At 46.8% G+C, this 23,329-nt stretch overlaps 2 protein-coding genes and 1 pseudogene across 4 annotated transcripts; all 3 read right to left on the bottom strand.

Moving 5' to 3' along the window:
* Window positions 1-770: 770 nt before the first annotated feature.
* On the bottom strand, window positions 771-1,426 carry LOC103646215 (uncharacterized). The gene is made up of 2 exons (XM_008670943.4): window positions 1,229-1,426; window positions 771-1,041 (listed from the first exon to the last, which is right to left on the bottom strand). The coding sequence occupies exons 1-2, from the start codon at window positions 1,351-1,353 to the stop codon at window positions 831-833; spliced, it is 336 nt and encodes a 111-aa protein (XP_008669165.1). The 5' UTR covers window positions 1,354-1,426; the 3' UTR covers window positions 771-830.
* An 8,167-nt stretch (window positions 1,427-9,593) lies between these two features.
* LOC103646214 (wall-associated receptor kinase pseudogene) lies at window positions 9,594-12,193 on the bottom strand (annotated as a pseudogene). Its single transcript, NR_160903.1, has 3 exons — window positions 11,269-12,193; window positions 11,008-11,152; window positions 9,594-10,859 (listed from the first exon to the last, which is right to left on the bottom strand). The product of NR_160903.1 is annotated as a wall-associated receptor kinase pseudogene (transcript).
* Window positions 12,194-13,433: 1,240 nt separating this feature from the next.
* Window positions 13,434-17,293, bottom strand: LOC103646213 (uncharacterized). Of its 2 annotated transcripts, none has more exons than XM_008670942.2 (4): window positions 17,179-17,293; window positions 15,245-16,167; window positions 14,999-15,142; window positions 13,434-14,897 (listed from the first exon to the last, which is right to left on the bottom strand). In XM_008670942.2, the coding sequence occupies exons 2-4, from the start codon at window positions 16,143-16,145 to the stop codon at window positions 13,675-13,677; spliced, it is 2,268 nt and encodes a 755-aa protein (XP_008669164.1). In that variant the 5' UTR covers window positions 16,146-16,167; window positions 17,179-17,293; the 3' UTR covers window positions 13,434-13,674. The 2 variants fall into 2 exon arrangements, with proteins under 2 accessions (XP_008669164.1, NP_001355699.1); NM_001368770.1 differs by having other exon boundaries at window positions 13,461-14,897; window positions 15,245-16,171; window positions 17,179-17,266.
* Between the last annotated feature and the right edge of the window lie 6,036 nt (window positions 17,294-23,329).

Here is a 23,329-nt window from a genome sequence, read left to right as displayed (position 1 = left end):
TTCAATCACAGGGCTTAACAATCTCAAGCATTGCCTGGCTCAGTATAAGTTTCAGAATACAAACCTCAGAATATATGGCCACTGTCTCCTTAGCATAATCGACGGCTGCAACCGCCTTTTGTAAGAATGCATAGCACTTTTTTCTGCCGCCACAGATGATTCAAGAACATCAAGAGTAGAAACCACATTGTTACCTAACGAAAATGTGGCGCAATAATCACCAGTTAATACTCGCGGCAGCAGAAGCATTCAGTGTGTCACGGGCTGCAACAGCCGCCAATAGGACAACTTCTGGGCACAAAGCTCGGCGGCAGAATCCATGCCGGCTGCCTAATCTGCAAACCCTAGGGTTACAGAAGAAGGAAAGCTCACCAGCGTTGGAGGTCGACAATGGACCACGGGCGCAGGAACCGGCGAGGCAGGGAAGGGCGAGATCCGGACAAGGATAGGGCACGAATGCACCCAGTGCGCGGAGACGAACAGAGCAGCTCGAGGAAGACGACGTCCAGGGCGAGAATAAAGAGGAGAGGAGACACAGAGAATGGAATACGAGAGAGTCACGGGAGACGGTAGAAGAACAAGACGGCGGCAAGTGTCTAACGGCGCGAGGGCAGCACGGGCACTGGAAAAGGGCTAAACACCATTAAGCGCGCGCAATGCTAAATTTGCAAGACGAGGGAGATTTCAATGCCACGCTTTCAATTGCCACGACGGCGGTGCCAAAAGTTTGAAGCCCTCCATAGACGGTGTCATATTTGCAAAATTCTCAGAAAGAAGGTGCGCTCGTGTGGTCCACCCGATCGAGGAGTGGGGCTAGCTGATATATGGTTTTAGGAGGGGTCGAAGTTGTAGTGCTTGTCGACGCCGACGACGACGTCCCAGGTGCAGCTGAGGCCCTTGGGGAAGACGACGAGGTCGCCGGCGCCGAACTCCACGCACTCGCGGGAGCCCTTCACGGCGGCCCTCACCCTGCCCTTCACTAGGTAGCACGTCAGCGCCGCGTCGAACTTGAGCGGGAACCTCCCCGGCGGACATCCCCATCTTCGCATATAATATAGGGATCCCTATAATATATGCAGACACGCGACGCGCGCATGCATGGCCAAGAGGATCGATAGATCAGAGATGAGAGGCAAAAACTTAGGTACAGAACGAACGAACGAACATGCCACGTAATTAAAGGCCGGTGAGTGAGAAGGGAAGGAGGAAGCTTTGGATTAATATATACTTGGGCCAGGACTTGACGCCGAGTTGAAGCAAGCGCGCCTCCGGCGGGTTCTTCTCGACGGTGATGGAGAGACCGGGGAGCCTTGCCGCCTCCATGGTGTCTGAGCTTGTTGAAGCCGTCCCCATGGACGACACCTCTTTGACTACGAAGATATAGTAGTGGCAGGAGAAGGCAAGTTGAAGTGGACAGTGGTGTACGTGTGCTCTGTGCTGCCGCTGCCCCCCGCTAGTATGCTAGCCGGCCGGCCGGCAAATAGCTAGAGCTAGGCTTTTTTTTGATTATGGAAACAAGAGTTCCGGCTTTAGCATACAAATGCGTACAGCCATTACATAACGATTATTGGACCATAGAGCAATTGCTTGAATAATTAAACTAACTCAAAGAAAACAAAATGCCATGACTATAGAAAACACTAGCCATCTTCAATTCTTGCATTCGAGCGCCATCCATGCATTGCAAAAACTTCCATCGCCACCACCTCCAAAGCTCGACAGACATCGAGAATTTGTTGGTGCTTTTCCTCCTTCTGTAGAAGTCTCCAGAATCTGAACCAGTGAGTAACCCTGAAAATAACCTGCACAATTGATGGTATTGGTTTATGATTAAACACCACCTCATTTCGACAGAGCCAGATGGACCAAAATAAAGCGGATATTCCAGTCAGTAATAATGTTTTGTATGCCAGAGCATTATTAGATTCCCAAGACCCGATAATATGATTAATGCTAATGGGCATGTCTATTTTTAAAGCAAAGTAAATGATTCTCCATATACTTTTGGCAATGTAACAATCAAAAAAGAGATGATGTATACTCTCATTGTTGTTGCAAAAGCTACAGGTCAAGCTACCATTCCAACGCCTTCTAGCTAAATTATCTTTAGTGAGGATCGCTCCCCGACATAAATTCCACAGGAAAACTTTTATTTTCAGAGGGAGCTTAAGTCTCCAAAGCATCTTACTCCGATTGCTGTTAGAATTATTCATCAAAAGATGGTACATCGATTGGACAGAGAAAATTCCATTCTTATGACCATCCCAAACAAAATTGTCCCTAGCCGGATTCAGAGTAACCGTAGTTAGCAAGTTTAACAAGTTGTGCCATTCCACCATTTTAATTCCCCTAATTGTTCGGCGAAAAGATAAATTAAGATTTGAATCTGAAAAGACGTCTACAACCAAGGCCGATTTGTTACGCACTATATTAAAAAGGTTCGGGAATTGCTCACTAAGAGGTCGACTGGTTAACCAAATATCCTTCCAGAATCTGGTAGCATGACCATTCCTCACTTGAAAGTGACCCCATCTAAGAAATTGATCCTTAATATTCATTAGACCTGACCAAAAGTGTGAATCGTCCGGCCTTCTAGATATTTGAGTAAGAGATTTATGTCCTAAGTATTTGTTTTTAAGTAGCTGTTGCCACCTCCCCTCCTCATTGAGTAATTTAAATAGCCATTTGCTGAGTAAGCTAATATTTTTTAAAGCCAGATTAGAGACACCTAAGCCTCCTAACGCTTTGGGTTGACAAACAATATGCCACTTGGCCAGCCTATATCTCTTTTTACTGCTTCCTCCCTGCCAAAAGAATCTGGATCGAATAGCATTAAGTTTCTTCAGGACGCCTACCGGAATCTCAAAGAAAGACATCATAAAGATAGGCAGACTACTTAACACTGAATTAAGTAAGACCAATCGTCCCCCTGAAGATAGGAATTTGGCCTTCCATGTACTAAGCCTCTTTTCAAATCGGTCTATAACACCCTGCCAGTCACTATTTCTCAATCTTCTATGAGTCATAGGAATTCCAAGGTATTTGAAAGGTATTGATCCAATTCCACATCCAAATATAAGTGAGTAATGCAAATCATATTCCTTAGCCGACCCATAACAGAATAACTCACTTTTATGGAAATTTATTTTTAAACCAGACATTTGCTCAAAAAGAGTTAAAAGAAGTTTGATGTTCCGAGCATGCTCCAGATTATGATCTAAGAAAACCATCGTATCATCGGCATACTGAAGGATAGATAAACCCCCCGGAATCAAATGCGGAACAATACCTTTGAATTGATTATCCTCTGTCGCTCTTGTGAATAGAATTGCCAACATATCAGCAACAATATTAAATAATATTGGCGACAAAGGATCCCCCTGACGAAGGCCCTTGTAAGTACCAAAAAAAGGACATACGCCATCATTTACTTTAACTCTAACATGACCTCCAGAAACTATTGTTTGGATCCAGGCGCACCAAGATGGAGAGAAACCCTTCATACGCATCGCTTGCTGTAGAAACTTCCATTTCACTTTATCGTAAGCTTTCTCGAAGTCTAATTTAAGAATAACTCCATCTAACTTTTTCCTCTGTAGTTCATGAATAGATTCGTGAAGAATAATAACCCCTTCAAGAATATTTCGACCGGGCATAAAAGCTGTCTGAGAGGGGCTGACAATTCTGTCTGCTACTAGACCTATTCGATTTGTAAGAACTTTAGTAATGATTTTGAATGAAACATTAAGTAAGCAAATAGGTCTGTAGTCCTGGATTTTAGTTGCGTTGTCTTTCTTTGGAATTAGAGTAATAACTCCAAAATTTAAGCTGTGAACCGGTAAAGAATTTTTATGAAAGTCCTCAAACAACGCAAACAAATCATACTTAATAACTTCCCAGAAAACTTGATAAAATTCAGCTGGAAAGCCATCAGGGCCAGGAGCCTTATTATGTTCCATATTGAATACTGCCATTTTAACTTCATCCATAGTAAAATTAGCAGTTAAAATTTCATTCTCTGAATCAGGGCCAGGAGCTAGGCTAGCTACAAGAATATAAAGGGAGTTGCAACCAGTTACATCGCTTGGATTTGGAGAAGCGCCAAACGCACTCTAGAGGAGTAGTAGTGTCTGTCATACCGAGGGAGACACGAATCTCTGTGTTACGTGCCCTTTACTGCAGCGTCTATCGTTCCTGCACCATGCCTAGCTAGTAGCGACTATGTAGGATATGTTTGGTTTCCTGCCTCACTTCAGTTTACCACGTCTAAGGTTAGACAAATTTAGCTGGTTTAAATGTATGTTTGATTTGTAGATATAGTTGTGACAAAATTTTTCTCCTACTACTCACTCGTCGATGACTTAAGTTTGGCAAAATTCTCTTAGACATTGCCAAGATGTGACGAAAAATTTGAGCATCTACCTTAGGCAAGTACGCCAGAAAATATGTGGCTTGATACCTTAGGTATATAACCAAACATTTACTATCCCCTAAAATATAATTATGATGGTTTGAGAAATATATAAGATAATTATGAATATTTGTGACTCTAATTAGATCATCATGTTGTCTATATTCATAATCTGGGACACACGAATGTGCCCCTTGTCAATAGAAGAGATATCACTGAAGATATAGGTTGTTGTGTTGTCAGAGATTGTTAAGTAGTAATTATACAAGGTAGGTCATGAGATCGAAAGTTGAAGGTAAAGACATGGAACACACATGGGTCATAGGTCTAGGCTCTCGATATGAGATAATATTCTATATATGTTGTTATGTTGTGATGCGATGCGATGCCCTAAGGGAATTCTTGTGCCCCTCCTTTTATATACTAAGGAGGAACAATGGTTACACAGTATGAATCAACTTGATTACCAAGTTCATGATGGAACCGAATCATACATAAGTTGTATACGAGTCTAACTCTCTCTCTTTGAGTTTATCTCTTATTCTGTCAAGATCTTTGCTATATCCGTGTTTCTAGAATCCTCCTAACTATAGGATTCCTTTTGATTCTATTGCCAAGTCTATGGGATCGTGGACGAGACCATATGCCTTTCTAACCGGGTTCTTCTTATGGTATCTCCAGCAGCTTACCCATTCCCATCCCCATATTTAAACTCCACTCTGCGAACAGTATATATCTACAGTGCAAAACAGTGCAAGACAATGTTTTGGGTGACCATATGGGTGAACTGTCGAAGACGGTCTTAGTAATGATTGGCTGGGTACCCATGGTGTATATATTTGACAGTAGCCCTCAAGTCTCATTTGGCCAAGTCATTGATTCACACAAATGAGACTCTCCTTGTGAATCTTATAGAATGAATTGAATCGTCATGTCTATGTCGATCTGACTTTTGCTGAGTCCCTAGCTCATTCATGCAACTCTTGAGTCTATAGACTCGACTCGGAGCTAAGGACTCAGTTTGTTTATTAATCTAGTGCTTTAATTTCTGTAATCATTTGTCACTTTTGCTTCCTAGTTTTTTTATATAAAAAGTTCACGGTGCTTCACTTTCCCATGAGCTAAAAGCTCATTCTATGCTTCCAAACACTCATGCGTAGTCGTCCCTTTGTCTTCCTCAAAGAACTTTGCTCTAGATCTCGCTTCTGCTGCCATCAATCCTTCGCCCAACTTCCATCCCACAACATTAATGGTTGTCGCTCATCAGCAAGAGTTTGAAGCTTCTTCGATAGAGAGCAAAGGGCTAAAAACCTTCCATGCCACGAGATTGATAATGATACATGAGAAAAGGATAATCGAATGGCACGTGCCTAACAACGAACCCTACCCGATGCCAAACTTGGAAGAGATTGTAGTCTTTGCTCCATTCCTGATGCATGGGTTCGGCCTTTCTACCTCTAAATTCTTCCATGATCTCCTCCAATATTAGCAAATCAAGTTGGTTTATCTGAATTCTAACTCCATCTTATACATTGCCATTTTTTCCTATCTATACTAAGCCTATCTTAGCATTCCACCTTTCTTTCCTTCGTTTCAACGCCTCTTCTTGTTATGCCCTTGCCTAAACAAAGATCAACCCCCAATGGTTGGGAGTGTTAGGATTCAACTCTAAGCCAATCACTAATACCTTGATTGTCCTCATAAAACCTCCCACAAATACTTACACATGTGTTGGTTTTATGATGGCAATTATGAGCCCAAACTTTTTAATTTTTTGAGTCAACATCATGTATTCTCTTTCTCATTCTAGCTAGGAGATCTTTAGATGTTTTGAACCACAACTTCTAACTTTATGAATTTTTGAGGAAGTGTGGCCGTAACCACACTTAGTTCTCGTGATGTTTTATTTTGTGTCAAATATGATGGTATTGCATTTTGAGTTAGTTTTTTCTCCTCTCAACCCCTCTAGTTTGACTTTTTGAGTTGATCCTTGCCTTTAAGAGTCCAAGAGAGGTTTTGGAGATAATATCTAGATTATAAACTGTCCTGACATTATTGCAAACTCCTTGTATGAGGTGATCCATTTTATGGATAGGTTTTCAATAGATTTGGTCATTTGACAAAACCCCAACTCAAGTTCAGGTTTTTGATTTGTTGTTGAAATTTAAATCCGTTTGAATTAGAATTTTGTGGTCACCTTAGAAACTCATTAGTAAATGTGTATGCAAAATTTCAGCTCAATCGTAGTTTGTTTGAATCTATTTTACATTCGAAAACCGAATTTGATGCCGAAAACAACATTAGGAAGTGATATGGTTTTGGGTCGTTTCAGACTTTTCAGTGTCTGTTTTGCGATCCATTTGTTTCGTTCGTTTTGTGTGAGTCCTCAGAACATTTTGAAAACACGAAATCGCTTGTTTCATTTTCATTGAAGTGCTCAAGTTTCAGTTTTGAAAGACTTAATTTTATTGGCTCTCATTCACCTCCATTCTGGTCGTCTATTCAATCCTTCAATAACAAATCCATTCTCTCAACGAGGCACAAAGATGCCTACATAACTAACCATTCTGTCCCTAATTTTCTACAATAAAGTATTCACAATACTTTCACACATACGTACGCTTACGAGTAAATCATGTATCACATGCAAATTAGTGTATGCATGTTCATAGTGGCACACAAGCAAATCATGTCTAATACAAAATCAAGTGTATTATGTTGACCCATAAAAATTACATGGCAATCAAAATTTACCTCTTGTAGCTTAGATGGTTAGTCGCCTGTTTTTTATTTTGCTGTTAGTTTGTTGTTTTTTTGTTCCATTCTTGTTTTCATCTAAATTTTTTTTCTGCTTTTATTAATATAATGTTTTTTGTTCTTTTGCTTATAGTGATACAACATGTATACATGATAATGCTATGACAAGCTTAAACTCTCATTGTTCATAGTGATACAATTTTATTGAGTTAAGCTTGTTTTCTAAATCTTGAACATGTTTACTATGTGTTAAATCTAAAACTGTTTATTGCTGAGATTGATAACTAACATGTATATTTTGTGTTGAGGTCTTTTTACTATCACTAATATGCTAAATTGCTACGACTCATGTTTTATGTATATCTGTGTATGAAACGTACCCCATGTTAATTATGGGTAGTACATAACAGCAATATTTAATGACTACAATGCCATAATGATAATTAATTTGCTCCTAAGCACTTGATGTTGAATGCATTTTCTGCATTGAAGACTTATACGTGCAGTGGCTTTATTTTATAAAAACACAAAAAGCTAAAACAAAATTACCGTTAGAGTGTATGTTGGATAATGTGGGTTGTCGGTCTATTAGGGTTAGGGTTTACTGGGACTATATATGTAAACCTTCTCTATGTAATAAAAGTGTGGAATATTATCTTACATGGTATCGGCTAGGTACTTTTCTCCCTCCTAACTCCAGCTGACGGCCCGTCCCACCCCACACCGTTGACACCTGCTTCCACGCCGACGCCCATGGGAGGCTCATCTTTCACTCCCCGGGGCACTCCATCCCAGCTACCACCCATCCCCAGCGTGCCCCTTAGCCCTCCCCTACCACCGCGCCGGTGTCCTCAACCGCGACGACCTCCCCTGCCACGACCGGCGCGGCCACAACCCCTGCGCCACCTCTACTTTCACCAGCGTGGGCCTGGCCTTGGCGTGGCCATGGTGGCTCTCTCCTCCCCACCGCGGTGCGTGGTGCTGGCGCCTCGACTAGCCTGCCCCACATCGCCGCATCTCCCTCTCTGTCGGTGGTTGCTGCTCCTTCCTCTCCCACGGTCGCCCACGACCTCTCTCCCACGACTGTCGGCACCACCATGTTTCCAACTCCGGTGAGCAGGCTGCTGGTTGCCCTCGCCTAAGACGCCCAATAGTACCTCCTACCTTCAAGCCTCTCTTGTCACCGGTGTCATTCCCTTACCTGGTTGGATCTGGCGCAACCCCTGCTTGGCTGGACCCGCCCCGTCGCCCCCTTTCTTCCTCGCTGCCACGTTTGGATTCGGTGCTACCGTTGCCTTCCCAACCAGATCCACCGCTGCCACAACCTTTCCAGCCAGATTCGCTGTCTTCATGGCTGGATTCGTCACTTTCGTGGCCTTCCCGGCCAAGTCTGTCGTCGCCCCTTCTGTTCTGCTGCCGCTGCATCCCCTGGCGAGAGGCCAGCGTGGCCCCACTAGCGGGCGCAGCCACCCTGACTGGCAGAGACGCGCGCTCTGTCGGCGGCCTCCCTGGCGGGGCTCCCCATGATGTTGTTGTTGTATTCTTTTGTTGCGTCACCCCATCGACCGTTGACGCTCGAACATTGTCTCCTCCGAAGAACGAGGTTGTTGTTGCGTGTCTCCAAGCCACAGCAGCGCGGCTTGTGGTTCAGGTCTCTTCGTCGGATCTGATGCCCTTCTAGGCGGTGGAACCACCCGTGCCTACTCCTCGTCATCCAGCTTGCTCATAGACCGAGCCCAGCACCGTCCACCACCCTCCAGGACGCGCCACCCTCTCTCTTTTTGGCTGGTCATCTGGAGCTCTTCCCTCTTCGGTGGAGGATATAGTTGGCCTTTGCGCTATCGTCTGCTTGCCACGACGACTTCGGACCAGCACCCTCTTCGTCAGCTACGACCACGTCGACTTCGACTACCTCGACATGCAGGGGCTATCATCTACACGGAGTGCACACCAGTCTCTTCTCCAGCCACAACATTCACACTGCGACTGTGGGGGGATTTTAGCTCGTCGGCTCCTACCTTCGGCTCTTGTCCAATCTGGTTGTGTTGCTCCTGTTGTGACTACGGGTGATGATAGAGTGTGCGTTCCTACATTATCCATGTATGTGGGTTGTCGTCGGTCCATTAAATTTAGGGTTTTCTAGGTCTATATATGTAACCCTTTTCTATGCAATAGAAGTGTAGAATATTAGCATCTTACAACTGCAAGTATTAATATCTGATAATGTTTCAGGTGTATAAACTTATCTAAAGAAATAAGCTATATATAATTTATTGTCAAGGAGTATTAATTAAGGCACCACATTAAAAAAACCGTATTATATATGTTGCAGACGTGCTGCGCAGAAACACATATACATACTTGAATGGCTAAAGATAGGCAGAGCTTTGTGTCAATATGCAGTATATCTTTGATAGCAGAATTGCTAGCTTGCAGTTATCCTAGCAGCAGAAATTTCAACGGAGTACACAACAACATACGCTAATCACCTACCTCGCATAGTACGAACTTCTTGGGTTCATGGGCAGGTTCTCAGCTTCCTGTGTAGGATACCCAGTTGTACCAACTTCTATTTCAAAGCTAGCAGTCGTTGTCCCACTAAGAAGGCTTTGGGACTCTATCATCTCTGCATCGATCTGTACCCAAGGATGCAGCGAAAGCTTCCTCAATCTACCAAGCTCATCGGCAACCTCCTTCATGGATGGTCTGTTGCAGCCACACATGTCCAGGCACTGCTTGGCTAGCTCTGCGAGCCCTCTGATCAGTTCATTGCTCCCTTGTCCACCATTCACGTGGCTCGGCAATATCACATCAAGATTGTTCTCCTTCATAGCGGACAGGAACTTCGATGACAAGCTTCTCTGCGTCTCAGGCCCATCCAACTTGAGAGGCTCTTGGCCGGTGAGTACCTCAAGAAGGATGACGCCGAAGCTGTAGACGTCACTCTTCTCAGTCAGTTGGCATGTCTGCATGTATTCAGGGTCGAGGTATCCACAGGTACCTTGAACCATCGTGACATACTGCTCTTTGTCGGACGGCGCTAGTATGGAGGCCCCAAAATCTGACACTTTGGCCATGTAGTTGCCGTCAAGAAGTATGTTGGCGCTCTTCACGTCGCCATGGATGATCGGAGGAGACGCGTACGAGTGCAGAAAACTGAGGCCCTCTGCTGCTTCATGGGCGATCCTCAGTAGGGTGCTGAAGGGGATCTGTAGCGCTTGGTTCTTGCCATGGATGAGTTCGTACAGGGTGCCATTTGGAACGAACTCGTAGACCAGCATTGGAACTTCCACCTCGAGGCAACAGCCCTCGAGCTTGACGATGTTCTTGTGGTTGATCTGGGAGAGTATCAGCATCTCCTGACCAAACTCTTTCTTCTGCCTCTCGTCAATAAGCGCACATCGCTTAATCGCGATCGGCACGTTGCCCTTGACTATCCCTTTGTAGACTGTCCCGTGGCCTCCCTTCCCAATTATTCTGCTCTTGTCGTAGCTGTCTGTAGCTTTTACAAGCTCAGCTTCACTGAACACCGTGAAAGCAAGGCCATTTTCTGATCTCATCCTCTCGAACAAAATCATGCCTCCGTGCTGCCGAAAATGATCTTGCTTAACCTGGTTCAGTTTTCTCTTCTGGAGGATCATGTATCCGAAGGAGGAGAAGATTACGAGAACAAGGAAGCCGATTGTAACCCATGCGTAGCAGCATCGTCAGATAAGAGCACGCGCTTTCCTTCTTTTATATATATATATATATATATATATATATATATATATATATATATATACAGGGAGAAATAAACAGTGGTAGCATGCAGCTGCTGATCTCAGCTAGCGTGTTACCTGTTATTAATGTGGTATCAGGGTCACACGTATTGTTTTGCTTGTTAAGCCTTCTTCCTGCTCGACAAGAACACTTGTGCGCTCCGACCGTGTTGTGGCAAACACCTCCTACTGCATGGACTGTTCTTCTTGCACTCATCGACATCTGCAGTATGATGAGAAGGATAGATTTCAAAGTCTATAGATTGAATATATTACTGTATATTTTGTGGGAATATATTACTGTATATTTTGTGGGACAGTTGATAGTTTGTCACTCACCATGGCATCCATCTGAAAGATATGGGTTGCCTTCGTACCCATCGGAGCAGTTGCACCGATACCCTGGCCCATTGGGGGAATCCACACACTTGCTGTTGCCGCTGCGGCACGCGTAAGTGCCCGTTTCGTTCCTTGTGGCGAGCTCACACGACGGCAGGCCATCTCTTATCGCCCAGTCCATCACCACGGGTACCTGCCCAGTACTCGCTCGTGTCGTTGAAATCTGTCGTGTCGATGTACGTGGTCCTGAAGCTGAACGCCGCCGCCTCCATCAGCACGGCGTAGCTGCAGCGGCCGAGGCCCGACGGCGAAATTTGGCCTGTGTCGAAGCTTACGTTGTAGAAGCCCATCCCCTTGGGTATGTCTGTCTGGCAGCAGCCTATGCCGGAGCAGGATCCGTCCGCTAGGTTTGACAGACTCTGGCACGTCGAGACGCACCCACTCTGGTAGCTCTTGTCGGTGTTGTCCATGATGTAGGCGAGGGTCTGGCACCCTATGGCGGTGAACTTGTTCTGGACGTCCGAGAACCGGAACGGGGTTTCGCTCGCGTCAAAACACCAAGTACTGAGCTCCATGGAGCTCGAGGAGGAGTCGTAGCAGTATGTCGAGATGTGGTTCAGCTCCCGGATCGTGCCATGTATCAAGGAGATGTTGAGCAGCTCAACGTTGCCGAGGAATGGCCTGTAGACGACGCCACCTTGGACTTGGACCTCCTGGCAGCTGACGTTAAATCCTGCTGATAGCGAGCAGTTGTCACCGATGCCGAACGGAAACACAATGTCAACGCCGCCGCATTGCCGTTGGCACTGAGGGCTAGGAACCGCAACAGCGGGGGTGCGCTTTGCCGCCAACAGAAGTAGAAGAGCAACAGCAACAGCAAGGTGTACAGAGAGCACTTCTTCCATTCTGTCCTTTTTGCTTTGCTGGATATAATAACCAGAAAATAGAAACCATTAGTGGTCGTATTCTTTTAGTTTTTCCCCTTTGTTGACAAGGAGAGCACAGCTCCTATATCTACCTTTCACACCGAATTCTGAAGACAAAAACACAAGTCCAGATCCACAAAATACATAACCCATAGCATTCTAATTGGTTCCCTGAATGTGGCATTGAACTCATTCAATCAATTGGCATGACTACTTAATTATATGTGCATGCTATCAGTGGCTTGTTCACTTGATTTAGTGCTAGCCTGGTCAGCTCTGCTCCAACATGCTGCATGCCTGCATCTTTTTTCTTTTCTTTTTTGAGATGTTGCATGCCTGTATTTGTCTGATTGCTTCATGTTTTAATTTGTCAACCACACGGTCTGTGGGAGTTGTTCATCTGGTTTCTGTTCCCTCTGTTTGATGCTTTGCTTGCCTTTGAAAACAAAGCACTAGTTTATTTGCACATTTGTTTGGAAATACAGTACGTACTAGCATGTTGCTAGCATATTCAGGTAAGTAAATGCAGCTAGGTGGAGCAAACCACTGGCCTATGCCGGTGCAGGTTCTTTTCTGCAGCAATATATATTATTATTCACTGAACCAAACTTGAGAACCTAATTTCGGCCCGTTTGTTTCCGCTTTTTCTGAGCATGTCACCAGATTCTTGTCGATTCTCGATTACTAGTTCAATTTTCGATTATGGACAATGACACGATGGGAAGAAGCGAGTTTATCGCAGGGTATTTGGTGGCATTATGCGATTCTCGCTGCCAAATAAGCGGAAACAAACCGGACCTCATCTAGTTCAGATCTTCAACCAAACATTGAAACCAAACAATATTTACTTCAAATCTTCAACCTCACAAAAAAATGAAACATGAACACCATCACGCATGCAGATAATAAAAAGAAGTAATAGGGAATAGGGATGATAAACCAAACTTTGGAAGATAAATTGGGTCATTAAGTTAGCCTGAAATATCAAGGAATTTCAATTTTCCTCCAATAAAAAGCCTAGAAAGCGTACCTTTGGGCATTTAGTTGAGAGCTCTGCCCTCACCCAGCCGCCCCTTGAAGCCTAGAGCACTCTGAAGTCTGAACCTTTGGAGATTGCTTCAGTTATTGGTTTTAATAACAAGCATCAAGCAAGCACCCTATGTGCATGTTGGAGTATACAAGAACAACACGAATGGCGCCAATGTTACACAAGAAACAATACAGTAGGAGTCGTCGAGAACGAGGCAAGGCACTGCAAAGAGCAGAGACTGGGTCTTATTAGGAAGCCTTGAAGCTTCACTGTTTGCAAAACCGGGTCAAACATATCCACAGACAACGACATAGACATAGTTAACATCCAAACATTTTGAACCATGGTTGTTGGTTATAAACTCTCATTCATATCCACCTAGCCAATAAAAACACATATTTTTATGTTTTATATTCTAGCCAATAAAAACACATATTTTCTGCCAACAATCTATCGTGGTACACGCGAGGACAAGACAAACTCCTGCTCTTGGCTGTATTGGCGTGAGCCGTGCTGGCTAGCAGGCATCGGAATAGCATGACTAATCATATTTGTTCTCTTTGCTGGATGTGCCCTTGGAGCAACATCTTGCTGACACCTTAACATTTGTAGCCTCATCTCCACATCCTTCATGGTAGGCCTGTCCTCCCTTGTTAGGCTGAGGCACTCCTCTGCCAGTTGAGCCATGCCTAGAATCGCTTCCGTACTTGCTTCCCCTATAATTCCGACGTCGACTATCTCTTCAAGCGGCCTCCTCTCCATTTCCCATAAGAAATAACTGGACAAGTTTACCTTGTAACCGCTGTCACCATCGACGATCGGTTTCTTCCTTGTCAATAACTCGAGAAGAATGACACCGAAACTGTAGACGTCGCTCTTCTCGTTGAGTTGGCCTGTGTGGAAGTACTCTGGATCTAGATACCCAAATGTGCCCTGCACAGCAGTGACCAGATGTGTCTGGTCAATCGGTATAGACCTGGACGCGCCAAAATCGGAGACTTTGGCCGTGTAGCTGTCATTCAAAAGCACGTTCATGGACTTGACGTCTCTATGAAGAATGGACACGGATGCTGCTGAGTGGAGATACGTAAGCGCGCCGGCGACCTCAGCTGCAATCCTCAGGCGTGCCTCCCAGGGCAGCTGCTGCAGCAAGGTTCGTCGTCGTCCGTCTTGCTCGCGGTCGCGGTGGTGCAAGAGATCGTACAGCGTGCCATTGGAGATGAACTCGTAGACGAGCAGAGGGACCTCGGACTCGAGGCAGCACCCATGGAGCTTCACCACGTTGCGATGGTTGATCTGTGAGAGTATGGCCACCTCGTTGATGAACTGCTCGATTTCGGTGCTCTCTACGAGTTTCGATTTCTTAATTGCCACCACGCGCTGATCAGCCAGTATGCCCTTGTAGACCGTGCCATGGCCGCCGTTGCCGACCACACGTGTGCGGTCGAAGTTGTTGGTGGCCTTCTGTAGGTCGTCCAGAGAGAATATCTTCGTACCGTCACTAGCGTTGTTATCTGCTGATGACGAGAACAGTTGCTCTAGGAGAATACCCTTGTTCTTGTGAAAGTGCCTCTTTCTAAGCCTTTTCTGAACGATTCTCTGCCACCTCCGTGTAAAGATAGCAACAGCTGCAGCGACAATCAGAATGGCACCGGCACTACTTAGTGCAAGACCTGCATTGCATTGCATTGGGGGGTAGTGTTGTTAAATTCTTGAGACACGACCATGCATAGCTGCTTAATATATAATAAAGTGATAGGAGCAATATAGTTACCAATTATTAGGTTGATATTAGGGCCACAACTATTGCTTTGTTCAGAAAACTTGAGTCCTGCTCGGCATGAGCATCTGTATCCTCCTACCGTGTTGTGGCAGACGGCACCCGTAGGACATGGGCTGTATTTACATTCATCAACATCTGCAGTAGGATGAACAAAAAAAAGGTAAATAAAATGTGATAAGCAAAGAGATTGTAGAGATATATACTGTATTTTTCTGGAACACAGCAAGTATTAATTACCATGGCATCCGCCTGGAAGGTATGGGTTGCCTTCGTACCCCTGGGTGCAGTTGCACAGGTACCCTGGCCCATTTTGTGAATCCACGCACTCGCTGTTGCTACTGACGCATGCGTAAGAGCCCGTCCCGTTCTGTTTGGCGACCACACACGACGCCGCCTCCCTCTCCCTGATCGCCCAGTCCATCACCACGGGCACCTGCCCAGCGCTCGTGTCGTTGAATCGGGTCGTCTTGATGTACGCGGTGCTGAAACGGAACGCCGCCGCCTCCATCAGCACGGCGTAGCTGCAGCGGCTGAAGCTCCAAATCCGGCTCGTGTTGAAGCTTGCGTCGAAGCTCACGTTGTAGTAGTCCATCCCCTTGGGTATGGCCGTCTGGCAACAGCCCCTGCCGGAGCAGGAGCCGCCGTCCACCACGTCCGACAGGCTCTGGCACGTCGAGACGCACCCACTCTGGTAGCTCTTGTCGGTGTTGTCCTTGATGTAGACGAGGGTCTGGCACCCTATGACGGTGAACTTGTTCTGGACGTCCGAAAACCGGTACGGGGTTCTGCTCACGTCGAATGACCAGGTACTGGGCTCCATGGAACCAGAGGAGGAGTCGTAGCAGTATGTCGAGACGGGGTTCAGCCCCCGGACCGTGCCATTTATCAAGGAGATGTTGAGCACCTCAATATTACCTAGGAATGGCCTGTAGACGCCATTTTGGACCTCCTGGCAGCTGAGGTTGAATCCTCGTGATAGCGAGCAGTTGTCACCGATGCCGAACGGAAACGCAATGTCAACGCCGCCACATTGCCGTTGGCACTGAGGGCTAGGAACCGCAATAGCGGGGGTGCGCTTCGCCGCCAACAGAAGTAGAACAGCAACAGCAGCAGCAAGGTGTACAGAGACCACTTTCATTCTGTCCTTTGCTGGATATATCCTAACTAGAAAATAGAAACCACATTAGGGACCCTTAGAATATAGCTACAAAATGGAAACTGAGAGTGAGGGATGTTCTCTGCCTCTCTGGTACGGTGCCCAATTGATAAATACAGTAGTAGTATTCTAGGGAGGTAGAGTGTGTTAGTTTAGATTTGAAATTGTAAGGTCAGAAATCCTTTTAGTTTTTCCCTCGTTGACAAGGTCAAGGAGAACACAAGTTCTATATCTATCTTTCACACTGAATTCTGCAGACAAAAACACAATTGCAGATCCACAAAATACATAGTCCATAGCATTCTGATTGGTTCTCTGAAGACATTGAACTCATTCAATCCATTAGCATGACTACTTAATTATATATATGAATGCCCTGGTTGTGAACTCATTCAATATTTTTTTGTGCATGCTCCCAGTTGTTTGTTCACTTAATTTAGTGTTAGCCTGGCCAGCTGTTCTCGACATGCTGCTTGCCTGCATCATTTTTGAGATGTTGCATGCCTTTATTTGTCAGATTGCTTCATGTTTTGTCAACCACACAGTATGTGGGTGTTGTTCTGGTTGCTGTTCCCTCTGTTTGATGCTTTGCTTGCCTTTCAAAACAAAGCACTTGTTTGGTTGCATCTTTGTTTGGAAACAGAGTACGTACTAGTATGTTGCTAGCATATTCAGGTTAGTAAAGGCAGCTAGGTCAGGTGGAGCAAACCACTGGTCTATGCCGGCGCAGGTTCTTTTTTGCAGCAATATATTATTCAGTGAACCAAACCAGAGAACCTAATTTCATCTAGTTCAGATAGCTCCTCAGTCGCACAATATTTTCTTCAAATCTTCAACTAAACAATGAAACCTCACAAAAAATGAAACATGAACACCTTCACTCATGCAGATAATAAAAGAAGCCATGGGGGAATAGGGATGACAAACCAAAATTTGGACGATAAATTCGGTCATTAAGTTAGCCTGAAATATCAAGAAATTTCAGTTTTCCTCCAATAAAACATACAAAGCGTACCTTTGGGCATTTAGTTATGAGCACTGCCCTCACCCAGCCGCCCCTTGAAGCCTAGAGCACCTCTGAAGTCTGAACCACTGGAGATTGCTTCAATTATTGGTTTAAAAGACAATAAAGCGCCCTATGTGCGTGTTGGAGTATATAAGAACCAAGACATCTCGCGTCAATGTAGAACAGTAGGAGTCGTCGGAACGAGTCAAGGCACATCCGAGAGAAGAGACTGGGTCAAACAATTATTCTCAGAGAACAGATCAACAGACAACGACTAGTTAACATTCAATTATTCAGGACTAGTTTGGGAACCACAAAATCATATGAGATTGAAGGGGCTAAAATTCTGTTCATATTCAAATTTTGAATAAGTAGAGAATTTTAACTACTCTAATCACCTCCGATTTTGTGGCTCCTAAATTGCCCTCAAATTACTAGTCCTGTGGTGGATAAATAAGGAATGAGTTTGGTAGCAGGGATGCATCAATCTAGCCTCCTATTGGTTGATGGCACTTAAAATAAAGCCAATAATTCCCCGTCTTTGTGTGTATGGGACGAATCATTACGCATGGTTATTTTTGTGTTTGAAAGAACTAACCCTTCAAACGAGCTTAACATATCACGTACCTTTTGCCGGTTTTTTTTTTTTTTGCCTCAGCTAGATAATCTATTTTCCTTGGTTACTTTGTGTAAAGAAAAGCTGCTTTGAAACGACTATTGACGTTGGAACTTTCTTCTCATCGAGGGCGACGGTGGCAGCGATAGAATTATGGAGCAACCAAGTCAGTCAACTACATGCCTGTTTGTGTGAGCCTACTCTTCTTCATCTATCACTTCAAACTCTACTCTCTCATTGCCTAATGTATTTGAGCTCTTTTTAGCTAGAGAGCGACGATGACGGTCGTGTTTCGCAGATCTTGCACATTATACATATGAATATTTATTTATCACATCCCAAAATTTTAAAATTTTGATTGTGAATAAAAACACTAAACAAAGTAAATAGTTTTGAAATTTGTACAAAATTTTCCAAGCTCAATCTAAAGTTTTCGCAGATTAGTCATAGCAAACTAAATTCTTGTTTAAAACTTTTTAAAAATTAAATCGATGAGCTTTTGGTAGTGTTGTTTGCTTTTTATTGTTATGTGTTGCGAGTATGTAAAGTTTCCAAAACACGTCTAGAACAACAATCTTATCAGTTCGATATGTGGCTGCATGTCTACATAATCAAATCTGGCTTCCTTGATTCTTTTCCTTGGAACTTCCAAAAAATCCTTTTCTTTGCAGTCCGAATTATTCCTTATATTCATTGACCATCAACCTATTTCTAAAAATCTTACCGGAAAATTTTCAGTCCTTTTCGCTATCTTTTTCCCGGTATCTGTGAGCGTATGCGAGTTTTTGAGATACACTCAAATATCTTTTTTTGAACTCTAAATATTTTATTTGAATTCCTCATGTTCCAAAACATCTCTGGTAATTTTCCCAAAATTTTGGAGCTTCGATCCAAAGCATTTTTCGCGACATGTATGCAGTATGCTTCATTTGAAATTTCTGGAATTATTTTAATTGCAAAATTGGATAATCCTAATCCCGATTCAACTCGGCCCAAAACCCACTAAGGCCGCGTTCGTTTTGGGCGGTTTGGCCTATAAGGACCGGTTCCAGGGTGAAAGAAATGACCTGGTTTGGAATCAGACCGTTTCTTCGAGAGGTGTTCGTTTAGATCTGACTAAAAAACAAGAGTGGTCCGGTTTAGATTTTTTTCTCCCACCACGGTCTGGAAGTAAACCTGGTATACTGCCCTCCGGATCCGATCCGCAGCTCTGGCGGCAGCGGAGGCGACGACGTCAAGTGACGGTGTGTTGCGGTCTTCTCTATGGTAAGCTCCCGCCGATGCCTTCCTGTGGGGGATAGATATCCCCCGGGTCCACTAAAGGAGTAAAAGACCTCACGAAATGCTCAAGGGCCCAATAAATCGTAAGGTCATTCTTTCGTGGGCCTGGGGAGAGACAACCAACAAAGCAGAAAAGACGTAAGACCGGATTGGTGCAAACCCGGGCGGCCCACAACGTCGAACGAGTAAATCGCAACAGAGACCCGACTTTCCCGCGCTGAAGCCCCCATGCAACGGAGCCATGCGAGGATAAGTCGGCGAGGGTTACGTAGGGATAAACTCAAGAGGTTCACTACCTTTTAGCTACTTGTTGTTATCATATCCACGTGTACTGCCCCACGGTCGAGTATATAAGGCCTAGGGGGCACCCCTTCAGAACGATCGACCCTATCTTACTTAGCCACCCACATCAACTCTCTGTGTCTTCAATCCAGAGAGCCCTCTTGTAACCACGCTCACATACCCACCAGGACGTAGGGTGTTACGCATCTCTAAGCGGCCCGAACCTGTAAATCTTGTCCATTGTCCCTTGTGTGATCGACACGAACCATTTTGCTACAGTCGTCGACACCGTCCTACTCCTAGAAACACCTTGAGGGGCAACCCCGGGTGTGCGGTCGGACCCAAAACACCGACAGCTGGCGCGCCAGGTAGGGGGTGTGTCGACGATCCAAGCTAGCTCAATGGCCATCACCTTCTACAGCAAGATCACCATGCGTCCTGGATCCGTATTCTGCTTCGGGACAATCTCATCTGTAGCGGATGAAGAGGGAATTCTACACCGTATCGCAGATCCGCCGGAAAAGAAGTCTCCTCCAACGAACTCCGAAAATGCCGGAGAGGCACAACCTCCAGCTCTTCGGAAAAAGATCATCTCCGAAAAGGCGGGGGCCGAGGGCTCGCTGACCCGGAAGACTCCACTGTCTACTTCCTCGACAAAAGAATGGACACAGATCACGAGGAAGAAGGAGACCAGGGAAAAGCAAGTCGTTCTTTCCGTTCCTCCGGCCTCAAAGGAGAACGGAAAGAAAGTCGCCACGACAGCAGCACCATTCTACCCCGACGTCCTCTTCATCGGGAGAGTGGAGTCGCCCACCGTCTCTGACGACGAACCGACCGCGCCCGGAGAAGAGCCGCCTCAACGAGAATCCCGCCGACGGAGGAACCGGCGCAGGAACGTTCGACGACATCACGCGGCCGGAGAACAGGATCCGGAGCAGCCTGTCTCGCGAGACGAGGTCTCGGAGATAGGAGAAACTCCGGAAGAACGCGTCTTCAGAGAACGAAGGAACTCTCGACGACGTGATCGCCGGCGGGCTCAGGAACAGGCCGAGCAAGACGCAAGGCAACGCCGGGAGAATCCGCTCTTCGGGCGCAACCTGAATCCCGACTTCGCCCGAGCTATGAACACGCCAAGCGAAGTCGGAGGGGTACTAGCTCGGATAGCTGATGGACTTCCTCGAACTCCCGACGCCGAGGGATACCGACGCCTGTTCACCCAGGCAGCCAACCATCTTCTACCGCTCGCTCACCCGCCGAACGATCTACGACACGCCATCAACAGTCGCCGAGACACGCGAAGCTCCATCAATGCTTCGCGCGAACGGCGGCATGAGAACGAGATTCGCCGTCGGGAGGAGTACGACCGGGATCATGGCATCCCGACTCAGAGCCAGGCCACCAGGACTGAGTCGGCAACGGCCTCAACTGGCGGTACCACCCGGGGACGGTCGAGGAACCACCATCACAACTCCCCTCCCCGGGACAGACATCGTCCCCGACGACAGGAGGACACGTGCGGAGCGTCCGCTCTTACTCCGCGCCTTAGGGCCATCCAATGGCCTCCCAACTTCAAGGTATCCAATGTCGACAAATATGAGCCTAAGCAGGATCCAGGGGGTTGGCTAGCCGTCTACACCACCGCTGCTCGGGCTGCCGGGGCATCTGAGGACGTTATGACCGCGTATCTGCCCATCGTCCTTGGGCAAGATGCGCTACAGTGGCTACGACATCTACCCCGACACTGCATCGACGACTGGGGAGACTTCAGTCGACGTTTCACCGCCAACTTCCAGTCCCTCTCCGACAAGCCAGCGCAACCGTGGGACCTCAAATCCATCAAGCGCCGGGGGGATGAGACTCTCCGGTCGTACCTCAAAAGGTTCCAGACCATGAGAAATCACATCCCCGAGGTCACGGAGGCGGCCGTGATTGAGGACTTTTACAGAGGATCCAACGACTCGGCTTTTGTCCGAGCCATACTACAGAAGGCGCCGACTACTTCCGAGGAGCTGTTCCGGGAAGCCGACCTCTACATCACCGCCGACGAGCGAGCTCAGGACCTCATCGGAGGAGCAAAGCCTGCACCGGCAGCACCGCGACGCGACACGAACCAGCCACCCGACAAACGCTGGGAGAAGAGGCCTCGCGAAGAAGTACACGCCGCCGGACCGCCTGCCTCTCGCGCCCGAGGAGGACCTCGCGGAGGTGAGCGCACGCTGGACGACATCCTAGACGCCCAGTGCCCATACCACAAGGACATGCGCCACACTCTTCGCAACTGCCGGGACTTCAAGCACTCCGTTGGGCATGGCCGACCCTTCCAACCTCTACCTCCTCCTCCGCCAAGGGGAGGACCGGATGAACCACGACAACCTCATCAGCCGGAGGAGGGAGGAGGAGGAGCTTTCCCACGCGTCGACAGGGAGGTCAACGTCATCTTCGGCGGACATGGGTCGCAGGAGAACAAGAGACAACAAAAGCTCAACGACCGCCAGATACTGGTGGCGACCACCGGTCCTCTCGCCCCATACCGGTGGTCAGAACACCCGATCACCTTCACTCGGGAAGATCAATGGCTCAACTTCGACCATCCAGGCAAATACCCGCTCCTCGTCGATCCAGTGATCTGAGAGAGCCGGGTGAAGAAGGTGCTAGTGGACGGGGGGAGCAGCATCAACGTCACCTTCCCCCGGACGCTCCAAGGCTTGGGGGCTCACCTCAAAGAGCTCCACAAGTCGGACACTCCTTTCTTCGGCATCGTGCCGACGGAGGGGGAATACCCGCTGGGCCACATCTACATGCCGGTCACCTTCGGAACTCCGGAGAACTACAGAACCGAGTTCCTGAGGTTTGAAGTGGCAAACTTCGACTGCGGGTACAACGCCATCATCGGAAGGCCGGGATTGGCTAAATTCATGGCCATTCCGCACTATACATACATGATACTGAAGATGCCAGGACCGCAAGGGATCATAATTGTGCGCGCCGACTTCCAAGGCGCCGCAGAATGCTTCCGAGTGGCCATCCAAGCAGCACTCACCACCAAGCCGTCAACGGTCCCCTCCGCACTGGCGAACTCTAAGCCTGAGGAGGACCTCGTAGTACCGGCAAACGAAGCTCAGGCCACGACCTCTATGCGGCCGACTGAAGAAACCAAGCGAATTAACCTGGGGTTCGCTGATGAGCGCAAGACAGCCATCATCAGCTCCAGCTTGGACGACAAATAGGAAAGCGCGCTCGTCCAGTTCCTGCAAGATAACCGAGATGTATTCGCATGGCAACCTGCGGATATGCCGGGAGTCCCAAGAGAACTGGCCGAGCACAAGTTGAAGGTTTATCCCCAGGCGAGGCCGATCCGGCAAAAGCTACGTCGTTTCACGCCCGACAAGAGAGAAGCCATTCGCGCCGAGTTAGCTCGCTTGGTTGCAGCTGGATTTATTAGAGAAGTATTACACCCCGAGTGGTTAGCCAACCTTGTTCTTGTACTCAAAAAGAATAAAGTGGATTGGCGCATGTGCGTCGACTATACTGATCTCAACAAACACTGTCCGAAGGATCCCTTCGGGCTCCCGAGGATAGATCAGGTGGTGGACTCCACCGCTGGATGTTCTGTGCTGTCTTTCTTAGATTGCTATTCCGGGTATCATCAGATTAGTTTGGCAAAAGAAGACGAGGAAAAAACAGCGTTCATCACTCCGTTTGGTGCTTTCTGTTATACCTCCATGCCGTTCGGCCTCAAAAACGCTGGAGCGACTTATCAGAGAGCCATTCAAACATGCTTAGCCGATCACTGGGGCAAGCGTGTGGAGGCTTACGTAGATGATGTGGTGATCAAAACAGAAAATTCGGAAAACTTCATCGAAGATTTACAACTGGTTTTCAACAGCCTGAGAAGATATAGATGGAAGCTCAATCCTGAAAAATGTGTTTTCGGGGTACCAGCAGGAAAGTTGCTCGGGTTTATCGTCAGCCACCGGGGAA

The sequence above is a fragment of the Zea mays genome, chromosome 2 (genome assembly GCF_902167145.1).
Source record: "Zea mays cultivar B73 chromosome 2, Zm-B73-REFERENCE-NAM-5.0, whole genome shotgun sequence".
NCBI lineage: Eukaryota > Viridiplantae > Streptophyta > Magnoliopsida > Poales > Poaceae > Zea > Zea mays.
Note: the sequence above shows the minus strand (reverse complement) of the source record. Positions and strands in the feature narration are given on the sequence as shown.

What these genes read in the sequence shown, in the direction of transcription:
- LOC103646215 (XM_008670943.4), bottom strand. Translation starts at nt 1,353, where the DNA reads ATGGGGACGGCTTCAACAAGCTCAGACACCATGGAGGCGGCAAGGCTC. An exon ending in GGCGTCAAGTCCTGGCCCAA is followed by an intron (nt 1,042 to 1,228) that starts GTATATATTAAT and finishes TTATATGCGAAG; the next exon opens with ATGGGGATGTCCGCCGGGGA.
- LOC103646213 (NM_001368770.1), bottom strand. An exon ending in CCTTCCAGGCGGATGCCATG is followed by an intron (nt 15,143 to 15,244) that starts GTAATTAATACT and finishes ATCCTACTGCAG; the next exon opens with ATGTTGATGAATGTAAATAC. An exon ending in TAATATCAACCTAATAATTG is followed by an intron (nt 14,898 to 14,998) that starts GTAACTATATTG and finishes AATGCAATGCAG; the next exon opens with GTCTTGCACTAAGTAGTGCC.